Source organism: Stylophora pistillata, chromosome 8 (assembly GCF_964205215.1).
Source record: "Stylophora pistillata chromosome 8, jaStyPist1.2, whole genome shotgun sequence".
In the NCBI taxonomy this organism is placed as follows: Eukaryota; Metazoa; Cnidaria; class Anthozoa; order Scleractinia; family Pocilloporidae; genus Stylophora; species Stylophora pistillata.
Window position 1 is genome coordinate 19,948,258 of NC_142526.1, and position 27,386 is coordinate 19,975,643.

The following is a 27,386-nucleotide window of genomic DNA, read 5'->3' on the forward strand; positions in this document are numbered from 1 at the left end:
CATCAGTCCTGGCAACCGACGGGACCCGATCCTCTAACAAACAATGCTAGTTATAACAAGATTGCGAAAACAGCTCCGTCAGCTCTTGGAATCAGAGTGTCTCAAACGTTTCGTGTAGGAGTCAAAAGAAAGTACATCGTTTTGGCATTTAATGACCAGGGTTCATGTAGTGTTCTTTACTCCGTCACTGTTAGTTATTACGTCTGCCCAAGATCGACTCAAGTTAGAAGCTTGGTTTCTCTACCACAAACAATAGCTCCAGCAAACAACACAAAGTCAGTTGAAGTTGGTTGTGTTACTGATGCCCTTAACAAGCAAGGCACTCTAAGCCTGGATTGTCAGAGCGATGGGGTCTGGAACATTAGTTCACTTAATGGAAGTTGTATATGCCGGGAGGGGATGGAAAATGCAGTAGGAAAATGCGAAGGTATACCAGGTTAAAAAAAATTAGCAATTTATATCGGTGAGATAGAGTCGTTGACCAATAGAGTTTTTCAGGCCTACTCAGAGGCAACATGAGTGCACATGCTTGTAAAGAAAATAGTAACTGTTTTCATTTTGCGAGGATAAGTTCAAACCGAAACAGATAAGGTTGCTGTTATTAGGAAATTTTTCGAACCTCCTCCATTAGACATCTCGCTCAACGAAAAGTGTTGCAGAAACAGATGTAAATTTAGGCAATAAAGTAAAGCATCCGTAACATGATCGCTACGAGTTGAAGTTCGTAGCGACTACTGTCGCTTTAGCTGTCTGCATAAATTTAAAACAGCTTAGGATCAACTATGAGTAAAAGAACGCTACTTACCCTACATTACATTGTCCACTTGGTCCACATCAATGACAGCCCTGGGAAAAAGAGTATAAAACGATGTTACGCTCGTTACCAAACGAAATTCATTCACGCTGGAACCCCAAAGCTCTTCTCGAATGCGCCAAATCTGCCAAGCATGCGCACTCAACTTGCCGCTGTGTCTATCGGACCAGGAAAAAGATTAGACATGCGGATAAATTTTTTTTTTTTTGGTTGCTCAGGAAATTTCCTGTTTGAAATGTTGAGTAATTACTGTCGTGTTGCAGATAACTTGAAGAAAAAACGGCTGATTGTTTACACAGCTGGAGGAGGAGGAGCACTGCTACTTATTATACTGGTAGTGGCCATTGTTGTCTTTGTCGTGTCACGTAGAAGGTGAGCCTTTGGGCGAACGTGAGGAATTTTTTAAATCAACGTTAACATCAGGTCTTGATTTGAGTCAAATGGGAGCGAAACTGCATCTTTTTATCCAAAGAAAGATGATACATTTATTTGTGTTTAACTAGGAGAAGTAAAAAGAGTGCAGAGCAAACCTACATGGAGGCCCTTCAGCAAGGTAAGACTAGTATTGCTAGCGTTATATCACGAAATCTGCAGTCTGATAGGTTTAGTTATTCACTATTTATCACCTAATAGACAGCGAGTTAAGTGTGCGGCTGTGAACAAAATAAAATACGATCATAAACCTGTCTCTTCGATCAGATTTGAACGATAAGTAAATTTACATCATTACAACTAAAACATTTTCATCAATTATTACCAATAATAATCTTGTGAAATATTTTTGTTGTTTCGGAGAATTATCATTTTAATATTAATGGCCATGTGATTTACAGAGTTTGTACATTTTCTATTGATATGATTAACGTCAGACGCCCAACCGTATATGCATGTTCATAATCAGCTAAGTGATTGTAAATAAATATACGATTCTGCTCTCTTCTCTCTCGCTACTACTACTCTGTCGGAGCTACTTATATAAATGGAGCTGAGCAGTTATGATCTAACCAAAGGTAATATTCAAACCAGACACTTTTTGGCAGTGTTGGCCCTTCATGCATAGAAATGACATTACTTTCTTATCTTGAATACCTATCTGAGATGTTAAATTTAAAGGTGTGATGTAATTTAATAGTTCCTGAAACTTTATTTCCTTAGGAAGTGAACTTCAAACCCCGAATCCCCGAGACCAGCGAACCTATATCGACCCTAACGACTACATCGACTTGCAAGAACTTTTGACATCATTCACGACTGAAAGAAAAAGAAGAGACATTAAACTTGAAGGAGTTATAGGAACAGGTAGATATGTTGATACCAACAGGTGATCATCTTTAGCTTTTGCGCACCTGTTATATATATATTTAAGTAGAAGCTTGTAAACAAACAATGCTAATCAGTCTCAAACGCGCTGCCTGGAGGATCACTGAAGTGATCGTGGGCTCTTGAAATAACGTAAATAAGAGCAGAAATGTAATGGTCATGAAAGCGAATACATATGTGACAAATATATATATAAGAGCAGAAATGTAATGGTCAAGAGGCCAACTCCAACGTAGCTTTGTTGGTTTAGTAGCTCGACGTTTTGAAACGTCGAGCTAATAAACCAACAAAGCTACATTGGAGTTGGCCTCTTGACCATTACATTTCTGCTCTTATATATATATTTGTCACATATGTATTCGCTTTCAGTTATTGTTTTGTTCTTAAGGGGAGTTTGCGGATGTTTACAAAGGAATATTGAAATCTCGTGAAGGCAAGGAGGTGGTTGCTGTCAAAGTCTTGAGGGTCAGTTCAGTCACGAAATACTTATAAGAATTATACCTTATGTCATTCAGTCAGACCCACCCAACAATATTTTTTGGCGGATACGCGTAGCTTTGCACCACTGATTTAGAACTCTTAAAGGATAATTCATCCCATATAGATAGGGAGATTTATACATCCAGTATCGCTATGATGTTATAATAAATGCACTATTTTGCTGAAATGATATTCCTTTCTTTCCATATCAGCCTGGTTCCAGTGAGAAAAATGAAAAAGATTTTCTTTCCGAGGCGTCCCTTATGGGCCAGTTTGATCATCCAAATGTTATCCACCTCATCGGAGTGGTGACACAGAGTGAGTGGAGAACGTTAACTTGATAATTTGTGTCAAAGACTCGACAATCAAATCATGAAGCTACGTTATGTCTGCATTAAAACCAAAGACACACTGTTATTTAAGATGATTCGAGATTTTAAAGTTGAATTAATTTCTATGCATTTAGGTAGACCAATGATGATTCTAACAGAATTCCTGGAGAGTGGATCATTGGATCACTTTTTAAAGGTTTCTTATTTACATCTAGTTTTCTGTGCGCTTAGTAACGTTTCGTTAGCAATAGATAACAACAAGGAGTTGGTATTTGACCTCGTCTGGCGAGGTTTTAAGAATTTTCTCCCATAAAGAACAAAAACAACAACAGCTAATAACAACAACTCAGAAAAAAGACAGTACAAAAAAGATTGCTTGGATGACTTACGTTTGTAACTGCTCATTTTGTGTTATAAACACCTTTTGACTGTAACTGTAGTGTTCTAAAAGTAATAATAGTAATAATAGTCATAATAACAATGAACAGGATAGTCCCTCAGGACATGAGTACTGTTATCAAAGGGTTCCTGTTTAAATGATAAAAATATAAGCAGAATAAAAACGAAAAGAGCATAAAATATGACTTTGTCTAATCTACAGTCACTACGCTATGTAAAATAAAATTCATTAATAAACTTCCGAAATAATACCCAACTGCTAATCTGCTTAGTTGTAGGTTCGAGCCCCAGACCGGACCCACACTCAAATAACTGAGGAGAATGTGCTGCCTTTGCTATGATATCTGTAAATGGTTAGACATTCTAGTCTTCTCGGATAAGAACGAAAAACCGTAGGCCCCTTCTCCTGAATCTTCTCTGTACTGGTTAGCAGGGGACATTAAGAGCCCACACATTTATCGCAAAGAGTAGGGGAGTTAGCCCCCGGTGTTGTGGTCTGGCCTGTTTACTGTTATGGGGGGCATCTGTTAAAATTAGTCTTCACAAAAAATTGTAAACTGCTGCAAGCAGTCTATTAAGTCCCCCACAAAAAATTGTAATGCGCATTTGATCATATCCCAATGTTAATTTGCGCAATGTAAATGTTAAATTGTTATTATTATTATGGTGAGTCGTACGTTTTATCTAAATCCTTTCACCCTTACATCTGTATGCATGTTCTTCATACTGCTCCTTTTATATTTCCTATGGTACTGACGAGGAAATTTTGTTTAACACTCATGAGATTCTTTAAATTAATGTGTGATTCGGCAGGGAGGCTGAGAAACTAGATCCCAGTCATCGTAAGACTTGGAGGGTTAAACGATTAACGGGTCTTCTGATTTCCTCATAGGACCGAAATGGTCGACTGACGAGCCTTCAGTTGGTTGGAATGGCCAGAGCTGTGGCTAACGGAATGAAGTACCTGTCAGAATTAAATTTCATTCATAGGGTATATATTATATTCATATTTTATTTTCATCGTTAATTTAGTTGAAATTTACCTTTACACTTGTGTTTCTTAGTATTGGACAAAACAATGCGTGGTTGTTCGTCCATTGTTTCCAGTTGGGTTTTGAGTGTGGAATCAGTTAACTTATTAAGAGGGAGGAAAAACATAAGACCCGGTGACTGACACTATCGTATCAAAGAGGAGAACCAACCAAATATTTAATTCTCATAAGACATCAGCTGTAGGAGGAAACGCGCGCCGCAGAAGTGTGAGATCAGCGTCCATCCCAAGATCGTTTACTAGCTTCAGTTTCAATGAGATAACCTTCAAATAAAAGTGATGAATTCAAGGGCTTTATACTTCAAGATCCAAACGCATGTGGCGTTATTCTGCATTTATATGTTTTGAATTTTGCTGTTATAGCTAAAAATTGATTGAATATTAAAAAGTTGTTACTATGTTTGTCTTAACTTAGGATCTGGCAGCTCGCAATGTTCTTGTGGGTGAAAACATGTTGTGTAAAGTATCAGATTTTAGCCTTTCAAGAGAACTGGCTGACGACGATGAAGCACAAGCTGAATACACGACACAAGTAATTTTTGACTCAAATCGACAATTACGTTAAGTTATACGCTAACGTTTATGATAAGTGTCACGTAAAAAATGATGACAGAGACGATCACCTTTTCCCTTTTCACACTCTTGCCTTTCTTATGTCTAATTTATGCCACCCACTGAAGCTGGCAGTATTCCACGCTCTTCTTTGTTTGATTTCTGTTGAAGTGAAAGACTTCCAAAGATTTAAGACTGAAAAGCGCCCCTGAGATCAATTTTTTCATTTCATTGTTTCCATTTCTTGGTACATTGTAACTTTCTCACCTAGTCTGCCAACTTCCAATCCGTTACGAGAGACAGAAGTGTTTGTATTTGGACCGTTCCATTCCAGATTTGGCAGCCGCCATTATTTGACTATGTTCCGAAGGTTCATCTGAAGGTTAGGTGTGATGTGAAAAAAGGTGACTCACAAGGTGCGGTCCCACTTTGTTCCCGCTGATCAGGTCTCCTGTTAATCTTATGTACCTTTTCCAACACTCTTTGCTAAAGGCGGCCACAAAGCGAAGGTATAGAGTTTTAGTGAAAACACGTGACCTACATTCTTTTAAAATACATGTCTTTGTTTCAATTACTCTTAAGGGGGGCAAGATTCCAGTTCGTTGGACAGCCCCAGAGGCACTTCAGCATCGAACCTTCAGTTCAGCCAGTGATGTTTGGAGCTTCGGCATTCTAATGTGGGAGATCATGTCATATTGTGACAGACCTTACTGGAATTGGGACAATTTCGATGTAAGTGATCCAGCTTAATAACGAATATTTTCATGAACTGTGCAGAAAAGAGCCTAAAAGAATGATCGGTTCATAACAGCGGCAAGTTCCTATTGACGAGAACTTCAACTTACAGAGTTCGTAATTCTTGGACAGTGTCGGCGGTGGAGTCGCAAAAAACGGCACGGAACGCTCAAAACAAAGAAAACACAAACGACTTTTGTGAGTTTACCGTACTACAAACAGTTGTCTTTCTTTCTAGGCTCTTGAATGAGCACGTCATTCTTTATTCTTAACAAAGCGAAATCTTTCTGTTCTATATTAAATTTTCTATTGATTAGGTTCGTTCGGTCAATATGGCTGAACATTAGCCTCGTTCTGATGGACCTCAACTTCGTCCGGGTCCATAAAAAGGCAAAAATAGGACTTGGCCAATATCCAGCAATCTTGACCACAGGTTTGGTCAATAAAACGCATGTATTACATAGTGACTTTGTAAAGTAAATCTTATTAGATAAAAGTTATCATTTTTTCCAAGGTTATCAAGCGAGTGGAAACTGGATACAGATTACCAGCTCCACAGGTAGATCTTGCAGTAACAAACGTGACTACTGAATATGACTTTTCCTTTACAGTAAAAACAAAGTAAATTTCATTGGGTTTTTGTCGTTATCATAACACCAAATTTTTTGGTTGCATTTGGTGTATATCCTATCTGATTCACTCGTGTGCATTTTCTGTTGTTGACGTCTTGTTCTTAAACTGGACATGTTATCGCTTTCGAGTGATATTAGAGTGTCATTTAAATCCAACTACTACCATCACAAGAATCACTAAAACACCACAGCAAGCCAAAACAATAAAAGAGTAGCAGCACTCAGTTATAAGGACTTAAAAATAAAGAAATCGAGAGAAGATGGGAAGGAATTATTTAAACACTAACATGTAACACTCCAGCTATGCTTTGCAGGGACTGGTTCAGGGTCGAAGGATTTTGGTTGTATTAAAATAATATTTACCTGATCTCCCCATAAGGCTCTGTAGTACTCTGATGAAGCCTCGCGTTGTAGCCATTTCTATTTAGTCCCCCCCCGCCCTTAAACTCTGTTAGACACGACTGATCCTCCATCCGCATTCCTAAAAATCATCCGCTTCCCCCCCCTAAAAAAAATTCCTCAGCCTTCGCCCTTCTCATATTAACCAGTTCCGAAGGTAATTGACAACACAATCATATCAAATGTTCAGGTGAAACCTTTTTTGTGGGTTTTGAAATATTTCAAACAGTTAAGATCATTTCCACTAAGAACTAATCCTAAAATGATATATCTGTTTGTACAGGGATGTCCGAAAATCGTCCATAATTTAATGATCGAATGCTGGCATAAAGACAAAACCCAACGGCCCAATTTTTCCGACATTGTCAGTCGCCTGGATGAACTTATTCGATCCCCGGAATTTCTAAATGATGATTCATCCTCTTTTTCAGAGAGGTAAGTTTCCATCGTATTATAACAGAATGAGTTATTTTCGTCGAGGAAAGGTGAGCAAGGATCGGTAACAAAGCTCACTTCCTCGCATTTGCGTGATTTCTTTCGTCTTCTATGTTGCAGTGTCATCTACGAAACCATTTGTGCAACTTTTCTCCATCAACCTTCAATAAATTTGAAAGACCATAAATTTCTTCTAAATTGCCCTCTCTTGATTTGTGTTTAGAGGACTACAAAGCAGTTCACGAGGTGCATTTGAAAGCATCTAAGGTAACTTGACCGAATTTGGTGGCGGACCTAGTGGGCGTTGAAAAAGGGCTGAAAAAATGCGATGAGCGTGTAAGCTGATAACATTCCGCACCAGAACCACATGAAAATCCGCTCAAAAGACCCGACTTACAAAAAATGAAATTGAGTGAAAAAGCTCAGAAAAAAGGGAAAGTCAAGTTATCGTTAATTCCAGGTTAAATACGCTCCCCTAAAAAATCCCTACTAATTTATTCATACATTATTCTAGTATTAAGGGAAGCCATACCCCAGAAATCCAGTCGATGGACGAGTGGCTAAAACACAACAACATGGATAAGTATTCTGAATTATTCCGAGAAGCAAGAATTGATGATATGAACAAAGTCGCTGAACTGAATGACAAACAACTGAGAGGAGTGGTTATCAGCTTGATTGGGCATCGAAATGCAAAAAAATATCAATGCTATGAAATCACAACATTATAACAAGGGAAATGATACAGATTAGATAACATGATGAAATCAAGAAAATGCTATTTCGGGAATGTTTTCTGTTGTAACTGAGCTGGTTATCAATAAGCAGGAGGAAATTACTACCGCATCATGAACGAACCTTGTCATATATCTAATTTTGTACGGGAAAGGGCCGGGTTGTTCAAAGTTGAGTTAAGATAACCAAGGGTTGGCGTGAAAGCTTTAAAAAAAAGTTCAGTTTTATTCCATTTGTCTACAATTTGATGATTGAATGCTCTAAATAAAATATTGAAAAAATCATCCCGAAAGGGCTTTTGAACAGAGATATATAGAAACCTGGATTAAAATTGAAGCCTGTGTTAACGTTAATCGGCTTTCGAACAACTGGGCCCTGGTCATTTATCTATCGCATGAGAGGGATGGGGAGTATCATAATAAAATTTTTCTAACTCCCCCTTAGGTTCTGTCTTTTACTAATGTCCCCCCCCCCCCTTGTGGGGAGTTAATTTTCTATAATCTTCCTTTAATACTCTGTCAACGATGACTGATTCCCCTTTGGTTTTTCCTGAAAATTAACAAAGTAATGGTACACGTAGCAAGTGGTACAAAACTATTATACTCAAGTATTATAACTCAAACAACATATACTACTTTGAAGCTTAGGAATCAAAATTTGGGCCCTAGTATAGAAAACGTCTGTTTTATAATACCGAGATACGTATATGCATATATCGTGTTAGGAGACAACGTTTTTGAACTTTAGGGAAGAATAGAAGTACAGCAGAAAATGTCAGGTTTGAAATCTGTTAAACGAAATTCCAAGGCGAAATCGTCTATAAAGATCCGAGCACGTACTTTACAATCAACATAAGAACACAGCTGCTATAGGAAAAAAAAAATTTTTTTGTTTTCTGGCTGATGCCAAGCTTTTTTAATTGCACTAAGTATACCATAACCAACTCAGAAAACTATGCTCAAATTAATGTAACAACGGGATATTTTAATTAAAAAAGGCTATTGTTATTATACGTGAGGGAATCTTCACTTATTATTGCGTCCCCATTAGAAAATCTTTTGAGTAACGGTATTGACATTTATCATAAAAGAAAGATAAATCAGAAAAAGATATTTCATAACCGCCTCCCGGTTAGCTCAATGGATAGACCGCTGGACTGTTGTGGGGGAGGTCGAGGGTTCGAGCCCCGGCCGGACCAACACTCAGGGTCTTAAAATAGTTGAGAAGAATTTGCTGCCTTTCTATAACATCGAGAAATGGTTAGATATTCTAGTCTTCTCGGATAGGGACGAATAAATGGAGGTCCTGTCTCTTGCAGGGTTGGGGTAAGAGACGTTAATTTCCCACACACGAGATTACTATGTGATGGATGTCCTCCCCTGGGGTGGGATGGGTGGGAAGATGAAATCGATAGACTGAAGTGGCTGCCAGAGGCGCCTGATATGCTGACGTCTGTTCTCAACCTTCAACTGCACCCGTAATTCAGCCTTAGGCTGCAAGCGGTCAGAAATACTAGATTATTATTATGATTATTATATGATTCCTTGATTGTTGCTTTTCTACTGAGTTCCTTCTTTGTTGTAATGCTTGGCCAAAAACTTGACTCCAACTCAGCATATATTCAACAGGGACTCTAAATAGGTGCCACGTACTGTCAATCCCCCCCCCCCCCTCCCACAGGAGGAATCACTTCATGCCTAGGACGCCAAGATGGGCCATGGCAGCTTGGAGTATTGAGCTTATAAGACGTAAGCTTTCTTTTCAGCACAGTTCCCTCGGAACTTTTTTCCGTTGTTATTAGGTCTTTAACATTTCCTAATAATTGTGATCCGCATATACTTTTTGGTATGTCCCGAAAGTTGCTTTTGTCGTTGTTTTCATAGAAGCAACATTTCTTTCGTGGTAATCATTACTTGTCATTAGGTTGAATATGGTTCATTGTTACTTAGCGTCAGATGACTTCATTGCAGGCGCACATCAATTTTATGAGACACAAATTTGATTGTTCGAAAGCAGTCAAGCCCACCACTTCACAAGAGTGCGTTATACATCATTATATTGTTCTTACACTACGTACCCACAGTGCCTGTATAACAGCGCAGAACAATGTTATCACTGGCGCAGATTTTAATTTCCGCCGGAAGAAGCAAAGAAAAATGTGTGGGAGGCTAGCAAGTTTCCTTTCTTCATCTAGCCTATTTAACTGAGGTTCATTGGCGGTCAGTCCTGTTGTAAACAATCAGTTCAACGAGTATAAGAAGTATTCTAGTTGTAAATCGTAAGTACAACCGTACGCATTCTACTGTTAATAACGTTTCGCCAATAGGTACAATTCGTAACAGGAAAATAAATGAAGGGGTCATGACGAACCAGAGCTATCAGGTTCTTTGATCCTGTAAACCACTCCTCATTTCACTTGGCTGAACGTAAAATGGTCTGCATGATACACGACCTTAGCGTGCAGTGTAACCAGGCGAAACTTCGATCATCCCTCAAGTCGAACCAACTTACTCCTTACAAAAAAAGCACCAGTTCCGGTCTTCCTTCCAACATAATGAATTCCAGCATACATGATTAGATCACAGCGCGATACGAGAGAAGGTTTCTAAAGCAAAAAGTAGAACTGGCAATAATAGAGGAAGCCGGCAATTAATGTAATGACACGTGCACGTTAGAATGTCGCCGTCGCCATTGAGAAAAGTTTAAGTGACTGAAAAATAGATTAATAATAAGCGTTACTGGGTGAATAGAAGACACCCACGAGACAGTTCTGACTAATCTTCTGATCAAAAGTTATGTAATGAGAACAAACATCATCATCAATGGATTCAGAGTAGATTTGCTTGTGGCGTCATTGACGCGTGATTTTGGGGAAAACAAAGAGTGCCTCCCATTGCGTTTTGTTGTACAACTTTTATTTTGTCTTTCTCATTTTAGCTAAAGAGTTCGACTTCTGTGATACCGAACTCATCACTATCGATGGCTCTTTCGGTTTCTCCCCAGCTAATACCCTGGAAGGCCTCGATAAATTCTGAAAATTTCATAGAGAATGAAGAATATATGGATATCGAGAGTGTATACTCTTAAGTTTCAGTTTCTGTGACTTAAAAGTCCCCGATTTCTGGCTGTTTACTTAACCTTATCAGCGGAAGGGCGATTTGTTGACATTTTGACCATTTATAGGTTTACGGTCGATTGTCAAACCTAAATATGGTAAGGGAAGTCAGTGAATTAATCATTTTCACAACCGAATGTCCATCTGGAAAAAAACTGTCATTTCTTAAATATGGCTGCAAATTCGACCAACCAGACAAAATCATTCATCTTTCTCTTTTGAAATAAAGAAATTAATCTTATACGTATCTTCTAGGTAGCTCAATGCACAAGACAGGGCCAATGGATCACTATTCGATTATAATCATTAATCTCCTGCAGATTTTGGCCTTTTCAACGGCGGATAAAGGTATGAAATGTAATTTCTAAACCCTTTATAATAACCATTTTCACACAGTATCATTCTACATCGGTTTTCAACTAAACAATGACGTATTTGAATTCAGCGAAACAGATACACAGGATATTTATCGCGGAACGATATTTTTAGTTCATTTTATAGAAAACTCGTAAATTTCCTGTTTCCAATATGATAATGAATGATACTTTCTTAGCTTCGACAATCAAAATTTCGCAAAAACGTAAATTTCCTGTTGTGCATCAAATGCAGTGGATGTTGGATACAAACAAATATCAGCCTTCCTCTGTGAAGGTCCTTTGTGGAAAAAAAAAACATCGAATGCGCGTATTTCGATGCTATGGTGCATAAATGTATGAGATGTGAAATAGTCAGAAAAGCAAACATGATAAATGCAAGTTAAATATGCCTAAACACATTTCCCCTAAATTATGTATCAGTGAACGCTACGAGCGAATCTATTCTGAATCGATTGCATAATATATAAGTTAAATATGCGTAAACGTAAAACTGTCTTAGACTACTAAAACTGAGAGATATTTGGAGAAACAAAAGGATATTCCGCTTTGTCAAAACATGCGTGATAGATCACTGTACGTGCCCTGTACAAGATGCATGTACTATGAATAAGTCGAAGTGCTCTGTGAGTAAACTCGTGAATTGACAGATGACTTAAATCATCTTTTGGATTATGTTTAATGCTATCTGGTTTAGGGAATTTTGTGGTTGATTGTCATATTTAGAGTACGAGCAGTAGTTCAGTTTTCGCGTTGACTCAGTTGGCTGAAGAGATATGATAAATTATTTTTCTAGTCAATAACTTTTCCACGTAATGACCTGCCAGTCTACTCGAGGGGGGTATTCTGTCGGTACCAACTCAAATCTTGAATCAACCAATATTAAGAATACTGATTTACAGTAAGTCGATGAAACATGAGTCATTTTAAATTCAACCATGAACATTTATTTTCCACTAAGAACATGTTTTACATGAATTTGTTATGTGAACACCGACAAAAGTGACAGAGAAACTATAAGCGAGCTGAAAAAATGCAAGAATAAACTACAACAGAAGTAGAATAAATGCTAGACGTGCATAAGTTCATAGTTTTCGTGAGTAATTCATTACTACACAATTATTTCCCGCCAAGAACGTGTTTTACAAGATCTATGTAAGCGACGACAAAAGTAGACTTCATTGACATGTAGTGGAAACAGTGCAAGAGTAAACTACAACAAAAGTAAGAAAACTTAGTAGTCGTGAGTAATTTCCTGCTACATTGCGACTCGTTTAACGATGTTTTGGTTGTTTTAATAAATGGTGAAACTATTCAAGAGCAGCAACTTTTCAAAGATAGTGTCATCTGTCATGGTTTGCAGAGTGTTGCCGATCGTTTGTTGAATGGCTGAGTTTTCTTTAAGCATATATCTTCTAATTTAGACCTTAAAACAACTTATTTTAGTTGAGGATGGAGGATTCAAAAGTAAGGAAAGAGCATGAATCATTTGCATAATTTTTACAGGCCCAACGAGTGATCATCAAGGGACCGCTTTTTCTCATTACCCATGTGCAATTCACGAATTAAAAACGAGAAAGCAGAAATTGTTTCCCGTGACGGGAATGACAACATTCCGAACCAGTGCTCTTCGCAAATGGAAAAAACAAAGTAACTTGAAGTCAAGTGGCTTACTGAACATACCGAGGGTTATATTCACCACAAGGCCTTTACACATTATTCATATCACATGGCATACGGGTATGCAACATAACATCGAAATAAGCGAATTTTTTCCCTAAATAATCGGTGTGTACAAAAAAATACAAACTTCTCTTAATCTGGTAGGCATGCTGTACTATAAGCTTTATCAATCAAAACACAAAAAACAAATATTTTTTGCCAACGTGATTGGTTATCATCAGCCTGATTTGAGCACTAACAGGACAGTGTACGCATCATCCTTGTAAATGGACAGAGTGCGTGTCTTGCCAGTGTAATTGGACAGTACTTTATGTGAGCACGTGCTATTGCCACGCATTTTTTGCCGAGTTACTGTTGCTTTTCGTCCAATTCTGTCTGTGAACATAAAAATGATAAGATAATTGGACTCCCTCCTCATGCTCGTCCTATTTTTCAGTTTTAATTACTCGTATCATTACAGACCAAATTGGACCCCACTCATTACTATTACTATAAGTTACGTACTGAGCAAACCGCTAACAAAGAAACGCGTTTATTTTATAGTTATTCTACAAAGATGGCCGACAAAATTGAAAAGATGGACTCACTGGACAACCACAAGGCCGAACGGTGGACCTGTTGGGGTACGCCGGCTATATTTGATGAATAAAGTAAAAAATATCCGACAGTACCGGTGTCGCGAAAAAGGGTCAAATTGAATTAACTTCGTTTTAGACAACATTGATCAATCATTGCTTCTTTTTTTTTTTTGAACAGTGGCGAAAAACAAGAAACGGGATTGGGATCCCAAGGTATGCGAGTTGCGTTGTTCGTGGCCAGCAACCAAACGTCTGGCTTAAAAGTAACCCTTTCCAAGTCCCAAGTACAGTAACAAAGGTTTACGTTACCATTCAGTACAGGTCAAGAAACTGTGCAAGCGTAGGCGGAGATGATTTCTGCAGAACACATTTCGACTTTTACGTGCGTCAGACTCCCGAGCCTTTAGGAAACAATTCCACCTATGCAAAGATCTCTGAAATGACTGCGCCGATCCCAGGTGACTATGCTAGAGTAACAAAACCTGTTGGTATTCCAGTGAAAGGAAGGTTCATCGCGCTGGCTTTTCATAACCAGGGTTCCTGCAGCGTCATTTATTCTGTTATTGTCAGTTATTTCTTCTGCCCAGAATTCACTGTCACTAGTGGCTTGTTGTCCTTACCACGTTCCATGGCTCCAGAGAGTAATTCAGAGCCAGTGGAGGGCAGATGTGTTATAAATGCTGTTCATTATCAGGGAACTGTAGTGTTAGACTGCCAAAGCGACGGCTTTTGGAACATCAGCTCACTTCAGGGAAGTTGTGTATGCAAGGAGGACATGGAAAATGCAGGAGGAGAATGCAGAGGTATATCATGACCAAATTCACTAGTAGGTTTTATTTGCTTAACTTACATGCAACACAGTCATAGATTAAGGAAAGTCTTAGAGCAAAACCTTGATCATTTCTTTCTCCACTAGTACGATCATAGACATTAAGTATGATCGGATAGGGCCTGTACTCGGCAGGGTGTGTGGTAGAGAAAAACTTGATCGAGCCAAGGGAAGGAGCACCTTGAGAAAACGTACCCCGCGGAAAATTTTTAAGTTAGTGGTTTGATAAAAAGCGTTTCGTACACAATTCTAATGCTGTCGAATGACATCCACGTTATTTATTTTCTTTTGTTCCAGATCGTCCAGAAAGAAAATACAACGAACAGAATGGTCTCAATTGCACAGGTGAGGTTCATGTCCATGATGCTCAGGTCAAATATCAGATCTGCTCTTCAGTTTCGGTTCATTTGCATCACAAGTGAAGGAAGGACTCTCGCTTTTTTGTTAGTAGTCAGATATCATTCCAAAATGGAAGTAGCTCTGAGAACTTAAAATTTATCGGAGCTGTGTTCACGTTATTCTAATGAACATAAGCTGATGGGTAAAAATATGTCTTTTCAGTGGTTTGGATTGTAGTTTCTGTAAATAAAGGTTCGATCTTTCATACCCGTAATCATACCATCCACCCCGAAGGATGTCAAGGTTGCCTTTGTAAACCAAACTGGAGTTGACATAACATGGCAGTCTCCAGTAGAAACTGGAGATCAGACGCACGTGTTTTATGATGTCAACTGCCTCACACGAAAAATATGTAGTATTGATGACGCGGACAACTGTCTTTATGAGGATTCCTCAAGTGACGTCAGATACATTCCCAATAATAAAGGTTTAGAAACGAATCACGTGATAGTGATGGGACTATCTCCATTTGTGAATTACACTATTAAAATCTTCGCCAAGAATAGAGTGAGTGAGTTGGCCAAAAGAATATATGGAGATGAAGGAAATTTTAGAACACTGAACATAATGATTGGCGGATTAGGTAAGTTGTAGAACTTTCACTTTATACAAGGAAAAGGATGTAGCTTACACATTTCCTAAACTTGCTCTTTTTGTGACTCGAGGGGATCGAACTATTTGCAATGTTTTGCTCGCAGGGAACGCTTGTTTTAATATTTTGTTCTCAAGACGATCCAAATATCTTTGTTCCATTTAGTGAAGAAAAAAGAAAACAAAATAACTTGGTTTTCTGAGAATAAAAAGTGTACGCCTATTAAAAAAAGTGACGGTAATGATGAATAAATATATCTTATTATACGTTTTGTTGTGTAGTATCGCTGAGTATTTTTTCGAGTTGTGCCGTATTTTGACGAGCCCGTAGGGCGAGTCAAAATACAAATAACGAGTAAAAATAATCAGCGATACTACGCAACAAAACGTCTATTAAGTTATTATCCAACACGCCAAACTCTTATTTTAGTGCGGGCGAATTTCGCGGATATTTATTTACGGGGAGTGTGTGACAGAAGTATACGAAGCGGAATGGAATCGGCGCGTTGTCATGTTGCTGTTTCTTTTTTCTTCAATAAATGAAGAAATTTCCAGGTCGTCTAGCTAATTTACTTCGTTCGATTCATCTAATAAACTTGGATGTATATTTGCCAGCCACTCTGACTCTTCGTCGTCGGAAATATGATTCTAATATTCCGCCATTTTTTTTTTTTTCGCAACTACAATTCAATTCTTTGCTTGCGCGATGCGAGAAAACCTGTTTAACCGGCACTCTACAGTACAGATACGGCGTGATATTTGAACTCGTCTATGGCATTATTTTTACTCTACGAAGTGTAGTTGGATAATAAATTTGAGTATTAACGAGGGTATTGTATAGCTAGGTGTCACCAAAGCAAGCTTTTATAGTTAATGCTCACCAAGGAAAAAACTTTTTTTCGTGTCTTACGCAGAGGTAGCTTCAACTATTGCATCTCCAAAAACGGAAGGTAGGTAAAGAAATTCCAATTTAATCTGAAATTTATTATCCTTCATTAGCCAGCTCCTTTGAATCGAACAGACCCCTATTTGTTTGGATTTCTCGGAATCCTTGCAGTTCAAGTCAAACTAATAATTGGTGCCGTGCATATGATTGCTACTTTCTTAGTTGTCAAAGGACAATCCAGATCAAAGTCTTCACGATTTCTTCCGCCTCTTGTAAAAGTTTTGAAGCTTAGACCTCAGTTCCAACGCTTCCTTAATTCACATGCTTACCCTCTCCAGTGCTGCACCTTCTGTCCAGTATAAAAAGGCTGGCCTCTAAACTTTTGGGAGGAACGGTTATACAATTGATGTTCATGGACAAAACATCGGTTGTACAAAGTTTTTCTTAAAAGCAGTCTAAACCTCGTTTTTGAATAATCGGCCTCTAGTAATTTGCGCGTGATGCGGGCCACAGATCGTGAAAGCCATTTCAACTACCTGCTACAAGGAAACAAAATATTGAACTGGGATTTCCGTAAGCTAGGAACATTTTTATTAACTTTCACTCACTTATAATTTTGCAAGGAATTTTAATTTGACAGCTAAGCTCTGATCAGCTACTAACGACCTTCTCCCATCTTTTTGTAGCCTCTTCTAAGACAATCTCCGCCAAATTGGAAAAAGGTAGATCACTCATTTAACACCAAAAACTTTAAAACAGCAAATTTGCTTTGGCTAGCGCTCTCAGAACCTTGAAAATTTTTTGTAGTATCATCTATTTTCTGTCATATAACGAAGGGTTGCTGATACTTTAAGTTCATCTTTATATACTATTTGTTTTTGAACTTGTGAGACACAGATCTAAGATACATTACTCTTCTTTTAATCAAAGCCCAGCAAGTGAAATCTTTCCACCAAAGGAGTCTTGAACTTAAAGAGTCCCTCCAAATGCTGAAATATATAAATCTATTCATTATTTGATTCGCGGAAACTTGATCACGTGGTTTTTTTAATACTCATTATACTTTTGTTTCTAATAGGAGATCACAGTAATCCTTTTTTCTTTACATACCGCACTGTAACTTATCAATTGAAAGTGTTCATCTCTTAACTCACTTAACAGATACCACAAATGTTTTTTATCTGAAAATCATCTATGGATTAGTGGGGCTGATAGTTCTGATCATATCGTTACTCTGCTATTCCACCTTCAAAAGGTAAGTGTCGAAGAGATGCAAACACGTACTGACAAACTTTGAAAAGTTGAAAAAACTGGATAATTAGGCTTTCCAATCCTGCGCCGAACAACGAGCAGAGCCTCTGGTAACATGGCATGCGCATGCTGAAGAAAATGAAGAATGTTTTGGTGAAAAGAAAGGAAGAAAATGCGTTTTTTGTATCAGGTTGATCTTTATCTCTTCCCAGATGGCGCTGTCGAAGACAAGAAAATGATATGCAATTGACGGCTTATTCAGAGGTCAGAGAGTACGACAGTAAATGTCTATCGTTATCCATATCAAATGAAGTACAGTATCTTTTATCTAACTTAGAAATATTTCATTCATGATAATCATCATAATGAAAGATAGTAGCAATGATGAAAATGATACAAGTTTAGGGTGATCATAATAATTACAATAATTATGATAATAATGATGGCACTGATAATAAAATTTAATGATAATAATGACGTTGATGATGATTTAAAAGCCAATCACAACTACAGTTGCGTACGTAAAACTTCCCTCTTCTTTAGAACGGGTGTACCTAGTATTAACGTTCTCGTGGAAGAGGCGAGTCAAATGGGAGGGTTCTAAGTTCCCCTACCTCAGCATGTCCTTTATCGCTTCGGCGTGAAGGGGGCACTTGGTTCGATTTTAAGGGCGACTTTTTTAACCCAAACTTTCAATAATTTCGATTGTTTAACTTTAATGGCGGCGAAATAATGTATCCTGTTCTATGTCTTTTTTCTAGCTGTACCAATGCTTCCTGAATGCCCTCTGGTTGTGGTTGAAGACCAAACCACAAATGAAATTTGGGACGGTTTTGAGCTCGATCGCACACAACTAAAGCTCATAAAATTGCTTGGGACCGGGAACTTTGGCCAAGTTTCCAAGGCAATTTATCAGCCTTCTCAACTACAAGTGGCTGTCAAATCCCTGAAAGGTAGCTTTTTACGATTCTTTCCACACTTTAACCATTGTATTTCATTTAAGTGGAGTTAATTTAGGGAACAAGATATGTAGAGATCGAAGTGTAAATATAATAATACAGCTTCTCTAATATTGTGTCAAAAGAGGAATAATATCCATTTCCTGCTGCATACAATATTAAACAATCATGTTATTTATATGATGAATATGTAACCCGGAAAGTGATAAATCGTATATCCCCTCCATGTATTGTGGGACACCAAATACTTTGTCTGGCACTCTTATCATATCTTAAAGAAGTAAACAAAACAACAAAACGAATTAAAGTGAAATAAAAAAACACTCCAACATGAAATATGAAAAAAAAATAACAATTGTAAAAAAAAATTACATGGCAAAGTCTGGATCGAAAATCTGTGGAATGTTTCAGTTACACTCGGAAGTTTTCTTTAACGGTTGTCTCCTATGAGTAGCCTCCGCTGATATCTATTAGTCAAGACACACTTTTTTTTATCTACGCCTTTAAAATTTTTAAGCAACGCATTAAAAACTCCAGTGAAAAACAGATTCGTTACTTTATCTTTAAAAATAGAGATTCTCGCCGCCTTCCTTCCCGTCTAGAGTGTTTACAACAAAGGTAATCTGATAAGTCGGTATTGTGGTGGATTAGCCAAACGGTTGTCTTATTGGTTGCACAGTAAATAAGTAAAGATTTATATTTGATTATGGTTAATTAAAAAAATTGTCATTATGTTTCAATGAAATCATTTATCATTTCCTGTCCTAAGGGTCAGCAATTGACAATGAAACGGGCACGACTTGATAATATCTTACTTCACGAACGCGAATACACCTAAAGTGTAACGGCAACTTTTTAGCGTGTCTTCGTTTTAACCTGTTTCAGAGAACGCCGAAACGGTGGACCTAGAGAGCATCATGAAGGAGTTGGAAGTTATGAAATCTCTGAGTGCTCATCCGCACGTCGTGGATCTCATTGGTCATTGTATAGAGAATGGTGCTTTGTTCATGGTGTCTTCCTATTATATTTTCGTTTTGCTGTTCATATTTTTGGTTTGTTGATCTTTTTTATAAGTTATGTTAATGATAGCTTGTATAGCAATCATGGAAATCATTTCCGTCCTCCTCTTCTCCCTCTCCAAATACGTCTTCTTTGTTTTCTCTTTCTTGTATTTGTTTTCGTCGACACTATACTTTGCATTCCGATGAATTTTCTCTGGTCTGTCATGTAATCTTTCAGAGGTCGATGCCTCTTTCTCTCTTCTTTCGCCATCGGGATATGGTTGATCATCATACCATTTGGAAGAAAGTTAGGACCATTAAACTTTGGGAGAATTTCTATGAAGTCAACTTTCTATACTCAATATTGTTAGACTAAAGTGGTCAAACCAGTTTGCCCTAATAACTTGGGAATCCCGCAATTTGGTTGTAAAATATCTCTTATACAAAAAAGACTACTACTAGCACTACTATTACTACTAATGATAATATTGATAATACTAACGATGATAATAATAATAATAGTTACCAACCAAATGGCTTTCCAAGTAGGCGCGAGACTTGCAAAAAGCCATAAGGTCTAGTTTTATACAAATGACACAGCACCAAACGTAGTTGTATAAATGACAACCGTTTAAGTGATGAAGAACAAATGAATGAAAGATCCAATCTTGAGATGCACAATTGTTCGCGAAACTTTCCTGAAGACGCTTTTCAAAGTTAAACCGATAGGTTTGAAAACAGTTAATGTTAGCCCTTTTACGGGGACTCTTATTTAATCTTGTCCACTTAGAAGCGATCAGTATTCTTTCAAAATTTCAGATCCTGTGTTTATCGTTTAGGAGTATCTGCCATATGGGGATTTGTTAGGATACCTGCGTAAGAGCAGAGGAATTGAGGACACATATAACACAGGAGAATAGGGACCAAGTTCAGCACTAAATGAAAAAGACTTCTTGTCTTTTGCATTGATGATTGCTGATGGTATGGGTTATTTGGCATCAATGAAGGTGAGAAATGTACTGTTTAAAGGGTAATTACGGTCTGGAAAAAGTTAACTGACAATTAGGAGACTTTTTTCCTCAGGAGTTTGAAAATAACTGCCATTTCGTCCAGCTTTCTTTGTATTAGCGACAAGAGCGTTTAAAAGTTGGCCATTTTTACAACTTTCGTGGTTAGAAAAACGCCATCTTGGATATTACGTCAGTTGTGACGTATCAATAGTCAAACTTTGTTCTGCGCTTTGTCCTTGTTGACCACTTTGACCTTTGTGAAAACAATTTCTAATACTCCTCATAATTGAAATGAAGTGAACTGTCGTGTGGTTGAATGTCAAAATACACACTAAAATTCAAAAGCAAAAGGTGTAAGCCTCCACAGGCTACTGAAAAGTGAAATATTTAAGAAAAGTTGTTCGGCAAAAATAACCCGCGACGACGGCTTGGCAAACCCTGTTTAACCTCAGAAATGCCAAAACGAAGACTTCCAGCGAGATGTACAGGCATGTAAGTTTTCCTTGTTGACCTTCGGTTCGAAATAAAAGCTATGATTACCTTTTCCACATTCAACACAAATTTGAGTTATTTATTCTATGAATTTTTTCAAACCATTTTATTGTGAGCGAATAAATTGAAGCTCAAAATGGTGGTACACCGTGTGTGGTAAATTCTCAGTCGCCACCATTAACAAGAGCTGATTTTTAACATCATGCGCTTTTTCAAGCAGTATATAAATATATGTTATGAGTCCACCGAGTAAATTTTCTTTACCCCACCGAGTAAATTTTCTTTACCCCAACAGTCAGATTCTCCTGCGAAGAAAAACTAAAGGACATTTAATACATTGCCGGCAAATAATCGAGACAGACACGCTTGCGACAAATAAAAATTATCCTTCCTTAGGCAGGTGCCCATATTTCACTATATCATATCGATTGGACATGACAAGTATAATATCAAAATATTTCTCTTCCAACCAACTACTTGACGTAATCATGCAGTGCTTATGCTTTCAAAAGAAATCGAAAGTTTCATTTTAGTTTCAAGTCTGTTGTTAAATTCTGTATCTAGAAACAGCAATGATTGATTTAATCTTCCTTTAACTAAATGCCATTTGATTAAAAATTGTATTTTGATCTCCTTTATCTAGATGGTCTTACGGTATTGTAATGTGGGAACTGCTTACGCTTGGTATGTCAACTCAATCAGTAAGGACCGTTCTTTCTAGAATGAAAACGTTGCACACTGTACAAAAAAGACGATGAAAAACAATGAAACAAAGAAAAAAAAACTAAAACAAGCATAAAAAATAAAACATAGCAAATGAACAATGCCCAGACTTCAAAACAAACTATAAGTTTTTGCCAATGAAAGAACTGAATTGGGTGTAAAAACGTCAAGTTAGGCTGGTGAAAGAGGCTGCCCAATCGGTATTGCATGTGTTCAGTCCTGTGCGCCTTGTGAACACTGATTTAAACAGTTTTATAGAATTCTATCTTCCTATAAGTTGAATACTGATGGTAATATTAAATGGATACTGAAAACGGAGGATGATAGCGGATGTTTTCTCCAACAGGCGGGTCGCCATATCCTGATATGAGTGTGCAAGAGCTCATTCCAATGCTGGAGGGTGGATACCGCAAGCCAAAACCGAACCACGTCTCAGAGAAATTGTAAGTGAAATGTTTGCCAAAACTGGAGTCGGAGCAATTTGTGTGTTTAGTATCTTCATTCTTCACTGTGTTTCATATTGGAAAGATCTAGGAATGAATGTAGAGCGACTTTGCTTTTAGGCTAGGGACGCTAGGAGTCAAGCATAAAAAATGTGAACTTACACCGCTGTGGAAGTTCTAAGAACTTGCTTGCCCACTGAGCTCGATCTCAGAATACTGTCCTGTAAGGCTCACCTCACACTTCTCTGTAGGCATGCCATTATGTTGGAGCGTTGGAATGAACAGCCCGAAAACAGACCAACATTCAGCTGGATTTGTTTTGCAGCCAAAAGACTTCTGGACGACGTGCAGGTTGGCTTGTTGTGGATTTTCGATTTTTAAAAATTTAAGAGAGCCTCGTCATACCGAGAACTATTATGATCCAAAAACAATTTACCTTTCTACAGTATAGCCTTAAGAGAAGATTCGGCTAAATTTTTACTGGAAGAGAGAAAAAAATTGTGAAAAAAGATGGAAAGGGGTGTACATCTGGATTGTCTTTTGATACATGTATTGTATTCTTATCCTTCTATCTTTAGTTTCACCTTCCTCTTCCCTTTGCATTCAGTAATTGAGTAATATTGAATTGGAGGAAGTAAGGTATTCTTGCGAAATGGACTTTAAGTTAAACATAATTTCTAAACACTTCCTCAAAAGATGTTTCGCGGATGTCAGCTGATATGAGGCCTGTCACACCTTGCATTTTATCTCTCAAAGTGATACTAAAAATGTTTATCCCGAATCCTGACTATAATTTTTTTTTAATTTGGTGGTCCATCGGTCTCGATGATGATGTCTATGTGAGTGGGTGGGTTCGTTGATGACTGAGGAGTCCAAGGCGGGAACGTCAAACACGTCCACAGTGAGAGCAGGGAAACTGGCCTGGAGGTTTGGGTGTCTCTGCTGCTGCCTTCCTTTTAGCGCGAGCCTCAGTGACATTGGCTCGCCGGTGTGCTTCGAAGGCTTTTGTTGCTTCGCGCGTCAATGCACGCCATCCAGTGTGATCCTGTGCACACTCCTCAAGCTGCTTTGTTGCGATGCCAGTGTAGGCGATGTTGGCCTTGATGCAGTCTTTAAAGCGCTTCAGTGGCCCGCCTTGCTTTCTCTTTCCCTTACTGAGCACTCCGTAGAGGAGTTGCTTTGGGATTCTATCACTGTCCATTCGGATGATATTAATTTAATTTATTCCATTTCACTGCAATTACATGGGAAAATAAAACAACTACCTAACTACCTAACTGAGTAATCTAACTAACTTACTAACTAACTAACTACTTGTGCCCCGTCCATCTGAGCTGGGCTTTGAGAATCATAGCCTCAATGCTGGTGATTTCTGCATGGTTCAAGACCTCAAGGTTTGTGATCATGTCCTGCCATTTGATGCCCAGGATTGAGCGCAAGCTCCGCATGTGGAAGCGCTCCAGCAGCTTGATGTGTCTTCTGTATAGGGTCCAGGTCTCACAACCATAGAGGAGACTGGTGAGGACAACTGTCTTGTAGACCCTGAGCTTGGTAGACTGCTGGATGTTGTGTTGGTTCAGCACACGAGCTCGTAGTCTGCCCAGGGCTTGGCTTGCCTTACAGATCCTGGCGTTTATCTCTTTGTCAAGGGAGCCGTCGCTGGAAATGACACTGCCGAGGTATTTGAATTCCTCTACAGTCCTCAGTTCCGTTCCCTCGATAGAGATAGATGGGCGGTGGTCTTTTGCGAGAGGACTGGGCTGGAACAGCACTTCTGTTTTTCCCAGGCTAATGGTGAGGCTAAACAGGTGGGATGCTTCAGCAAACTTGTCGACAGTGAGCTGGAGGGTGGATTCTGTATGAGCCATGAGGGCACAGTCGTCGGCAAAGAGGGCCTCTAGGATCAGTTTCTCAATTGTCTTGGTTTTAGCATTGAGGCGTCGAAGGTCAAAGAGAGATCCATCCAGTCTGTACCTTATGTATACTCCGTCCTCGATGTTTTTGACAGCGTGGCTGAGAACGCAGGCGAAGAAGAGGTTAAACAGTACTGGGGCAAGGACACAACCCTGTTTCACACCGTTGGTAATCTCAAAGGGTTCAGACGCCTCACCTCCAAAAAACACTAGACCCGTCATGCTGTCATGAAATAGACGAATCAGGGTTACAAACGTCCTGGGGCAACCAAGTTTTAGAAGAACTGTCCACAGTGCAGCTCTGTTGACAGTGTCAAACGCCTTGGTCAGGCCGACAAATACTACATACAGATCCATATTCTGTTCCCTGCACTTCTCCTGTACTTGCCGGACCACAAAGATCATGTCAGTTGTGCTGCGGCCTGGACGGAATCCACACTGGGCTTCTGGTAGGTTGTGCTCAGAGATGTTGAAGATCAGGCGATTCAGGATGATGCGCGCCAGGATCTTACCAGCAATAGACAGGAGTGATAGCCCCGGTAGTTGCCACAGTCAGATTTGCTGCCCTTCTTTTTGTAAAGGGAGATGATTGTGGCGTCTCTGAACTCCTGGGGAATGTCCTCTTCCTCCCATATGCTGTAGAGGAGGCTGTGGAAGGCGTTAAGGGTTGCTGGTCCTGCAGCCTTATAGATTTCTGCAGGGATCCCATCCTTGCCGGGGGCTTTTCCTGAGCTGGTTTGCTTGATGGCCTTCTGGACCTCCTCCATCCTGAATATACCGACATCAATATCATTAATTTTTGTATTGAATTATTGGCCTCTAGTAAGTCTTGGTTTCATTCCATTTGCAGGTATACGTGAACTTGGAGGGCTATGACAACTAGGAATACTTAGTTATGATTTAATAGAGAAAAAAGGAAAGTGTTTAAAATTTTTGATGTGCAAGGGTTAGGCTCAAACAACTTACTGTAAAAATGCAAGGGGAATGCGGCCATGAGTATTTTCATACAGATAGCATTTAAGATAGGAGAATATCTTATCCAGGACGAAAAATGACAACAAAAAGAGCTGAGTAGTGCGGATTTAAATTCAATGAAAAGAAATTCTGATCCAGAAACGTTTTTTAAGCTAATTGTTTTGGGAAGTTGTTGTTCAACTAAGTCGGGGTATAAAAACATACTCTAATATAATCTGGTTGATACAGTTCACTGCTGTAAAAGGTTGCGCTACTAAAATTTTTGCTAAATCTTGACTGTGACTAACGAGGACGGTTCAACCGCGCATTGCATCGTTCAGTGTTTTTTTTTTTTTTCGGCAAAACTCTCAATAGCTAATACACTGGAATAAATATTTACCAAACAGTCATTTGATTATTACGTTTCCAGTTCCTACCCCGTTGCAAATGTGTTCTTCAGCATAAAAGAACTTAGCCTCACAGAACCACTACCTTTCTGGTAGTATGGTTAGTATCAGCGAACAGGATTGGCCTTTATAGACTTCTAAGTTACTAGAACCCCATCCAGGAGAATCCTTCTTTTCATCCTTAATGCACCAGAATAAACTATGACAGCTTGGACTGCTCAGCTTGTAAAACAAAGGTTTTATTTCTAACAATGTTCCCACAGTTGCCTCTTTTTTTGCGTTTCTGTCTAGTACTAAACTTTTCTTAATAATTGTGCACTGCATACGTTTGCTGTTAATTTTGGAAAAATTGTTTCTTTTTTTGTTGCATTTACGGAAGTCACCTTTCTTCTATAGTAACCACTTTCGCCTTCTGATTTAAGATAACTCGTTGTTACTTTGCGCCAGATGATAGATTTGAAAGGGCACACAGCGGAGCAGTATACACAACATCGCCAAAATGCGTTCAAACGTTCCATCTAAAATCTGTGACTTCTGACCTTACAATTCGTAACCGTTTAATGCCACCCGTCCCCTTTCCTTCTCTACTTGCAAACCTACCCGGCTTACATAGACAGTGCTGATCTTGCTCCTGCATTCTCCTTTACAGAAGACCTTGGTAATTTTCAAATAAAATCCCATCTATTATGGTTTTCAGTGAACATTCTCGACCTGTTAAAAGAGTAGAAAAAATATCAAACGTTCATAGAGTCCTTACCAAGCCTTAAGACTGCATAATACCATAAGCATGTGGGAATTTTAGATAACATGTTAAGCTTTTCTTTCAAGCTAAGAAAAGCTTCTTCTTTTAATGGAAAGCTTTTTTCTAAGGAATTTAATGAAAAATGTATTGGTTCAAGTTCTGTGCGTAATGAATTAAACTTGGTATTAATTAATAGTATGTCGAGAATTTCTCTTGTACCTTATTCCAGCTTTACACCCGTTGATGCGTAGCAAGACAGTCATGCAGCTCTTCATGACAGCCACTTTACAACTATACGTAGTACCATTATGACTATTATACTAACATACTACTGCGTCTGTACAATAGCGCAGACCGACGATATCTCTGGCGCAAGTCAGTATAAGTGAACAAAGCATAGCAGGCAAGAGTCTAAAAGTGTAAGCCATTATTATACGACTCAGTTGGCTTGGTTCATCAGCCATCAACCCTGTTGGATGCGATATTTACGCGAGTAAGGCTGGTAGTCAATTTTTGAATAGTAAAAACTGTAAAGGTATGTGTTTACATTCAGCAGATGCTAACAACTTCTAACGGATAGACAATCACTTTATGATAAACAAGAGCTATGCGGAAGTTTCATTCCATCATTTAACTTGGATTGATTATTCAAGGCCGCAAAATGTCTCTTTCTAATATATAGCCGTACTTAAGTGCAGTTTAACCATTCAAAACTGTTATCGCTCCCTAGTATGGAACTTCTTTGTAACATTACAATCACATTGTAATCACCAGTTACGGTGCTCTTCTTAACGTATGAATGTCAAGTTGTCGGTCCGAAGGAAGCTCGATCCGCACTGAGTAAGACACATGCACAGTGACTGACGCATAAACGAGCGGTCAAAGAGGCAGAAAATTATCGCCAAAAGGTCGACGTAGCCGTTCAGAAGAATATTAGAGACGTTAAAATAATTATGGCGAAGTCATGTCCGTTAAGACTACTGAGCGTGACTAAGTACGCATAGGACGCACTGAAGGCACTTCAGCCTGACATTATAATAAAAACTTGACTGATATGATGGAGGCCAATCAACTAATGGCTTCAATAGGAGGCTATATGTTTTTCTTTAGGAGAGCCCTCTAAAACGATCGGCTGCCATTTTCAAAATTTTT

General features: G+C 38.6%; 2 protein-coding genes and 1 pseudogene across 4 annotated transcripts; all 3 read left to right on the forward strand.

Annotated features, from left to right (window-relative positions):
* The first annotated feature begins 269 nt into the window (after nucleotides 1-269).
* LOC111334709 (ephrin type-A receptor 5-like) lies at nucleotides 270-8,876 on the forward strand (annotated as a pseudogene). The gene is made up of 13 exons (XR_015990831.1): nucleotides 270-427; nucleotides 1,078-1,186; nucleotides 1,318-1,367; nucleotides 1,970-2,113; nucleotides 2,523-2,599; nucleotides 2,827-2,932; nucleotides 3,081-3,142; nucleotides 4,238-4,336; nucleotides 4,812-4,928; nucleotides 5,531-5,680; nucleotides 6,198-6,242; nucleotides 6,998-7,149; nucleotides 7,664-8,876. The product of XR_015990831.1 is annotated as an ephrin type-A receptor 5-like (transcript).
* A 725-nt stretch (nucleotides 8,877-9,601) lies between these two features.
* Nucleotides 9,602-25,489, forward strand: LOC148725387 (uncharacterized). The gene is made up of 12 exons (XM_088731491.1): nucleotides 9,602-9,632; nucleotides 10,822-10,875; nucleotides 11,255-11,347; nucleotides 13,600-13,679; nucleotides 13,813-14,437; nucleotides 14,761-14,881; nucleotides 15,219-15,445; nucleotides 17,501-17,594; nucleotides 21,696-21,736; nucleotides 22,122-22,218; nucleotides 22,470-22,569; nucleotides 24,982-25,489. Exons 1-12 carry the CDS (start codon nucleotides 9,602-9,604, stop codon nucleotides 25,012-25,014), a joined length of 1,596 nt encoding a protein of 531 aa, XP_088587617.1. The 3' UTR covers nucleotides 25,015-25,489.
* On the forward strand, nucleotides 15,856-21,870 carry LOC148725388 (tyrosine kinase receptor Cad96Ca-like). Of its 2 annotated transcripts, none has more exons than XM_088730800.1 (8): nucleotides 15,856-16,403; nucleotides 17,026-17,061; nucleotides 17,501-17,594; nucleotides 17,803-17,870; nucleotides 18,352-18,543; nucleotides 19,435-19,601; nucleotides 20,390-20,557; nucleotides 21,696-21,870. In XM_088730800.1, exons 4-7 carry the CDS (start codon nucleotides 17,831-17,833, stop codon nucleotides 20,468-20,470), a joined length of 480 nt encoding a protein of 159 aa, XP_088586926.1. In that variant the 5' UTR covers nucleotides 15,856-16,403; nucleotides 17,026-17,061; nucleotides 17,501-17,594; nucleotides 17,803-17,830; the 3' UTR covers nucleotides 20,471-20,557; nucleotides 21,696-21,870. The 2 variants fall into 2 exon arrangements, with proteins under 2 accessions (XP_088586926.1, XP_088586927.1); XM_088730801.1 differs by having other exon boundaries at nucleotides 17,803-17,854; nucleotides 21,696-21,868.
* Nucleotides 25,490-27,386: the final 1,897 nt, after the last annotated feature.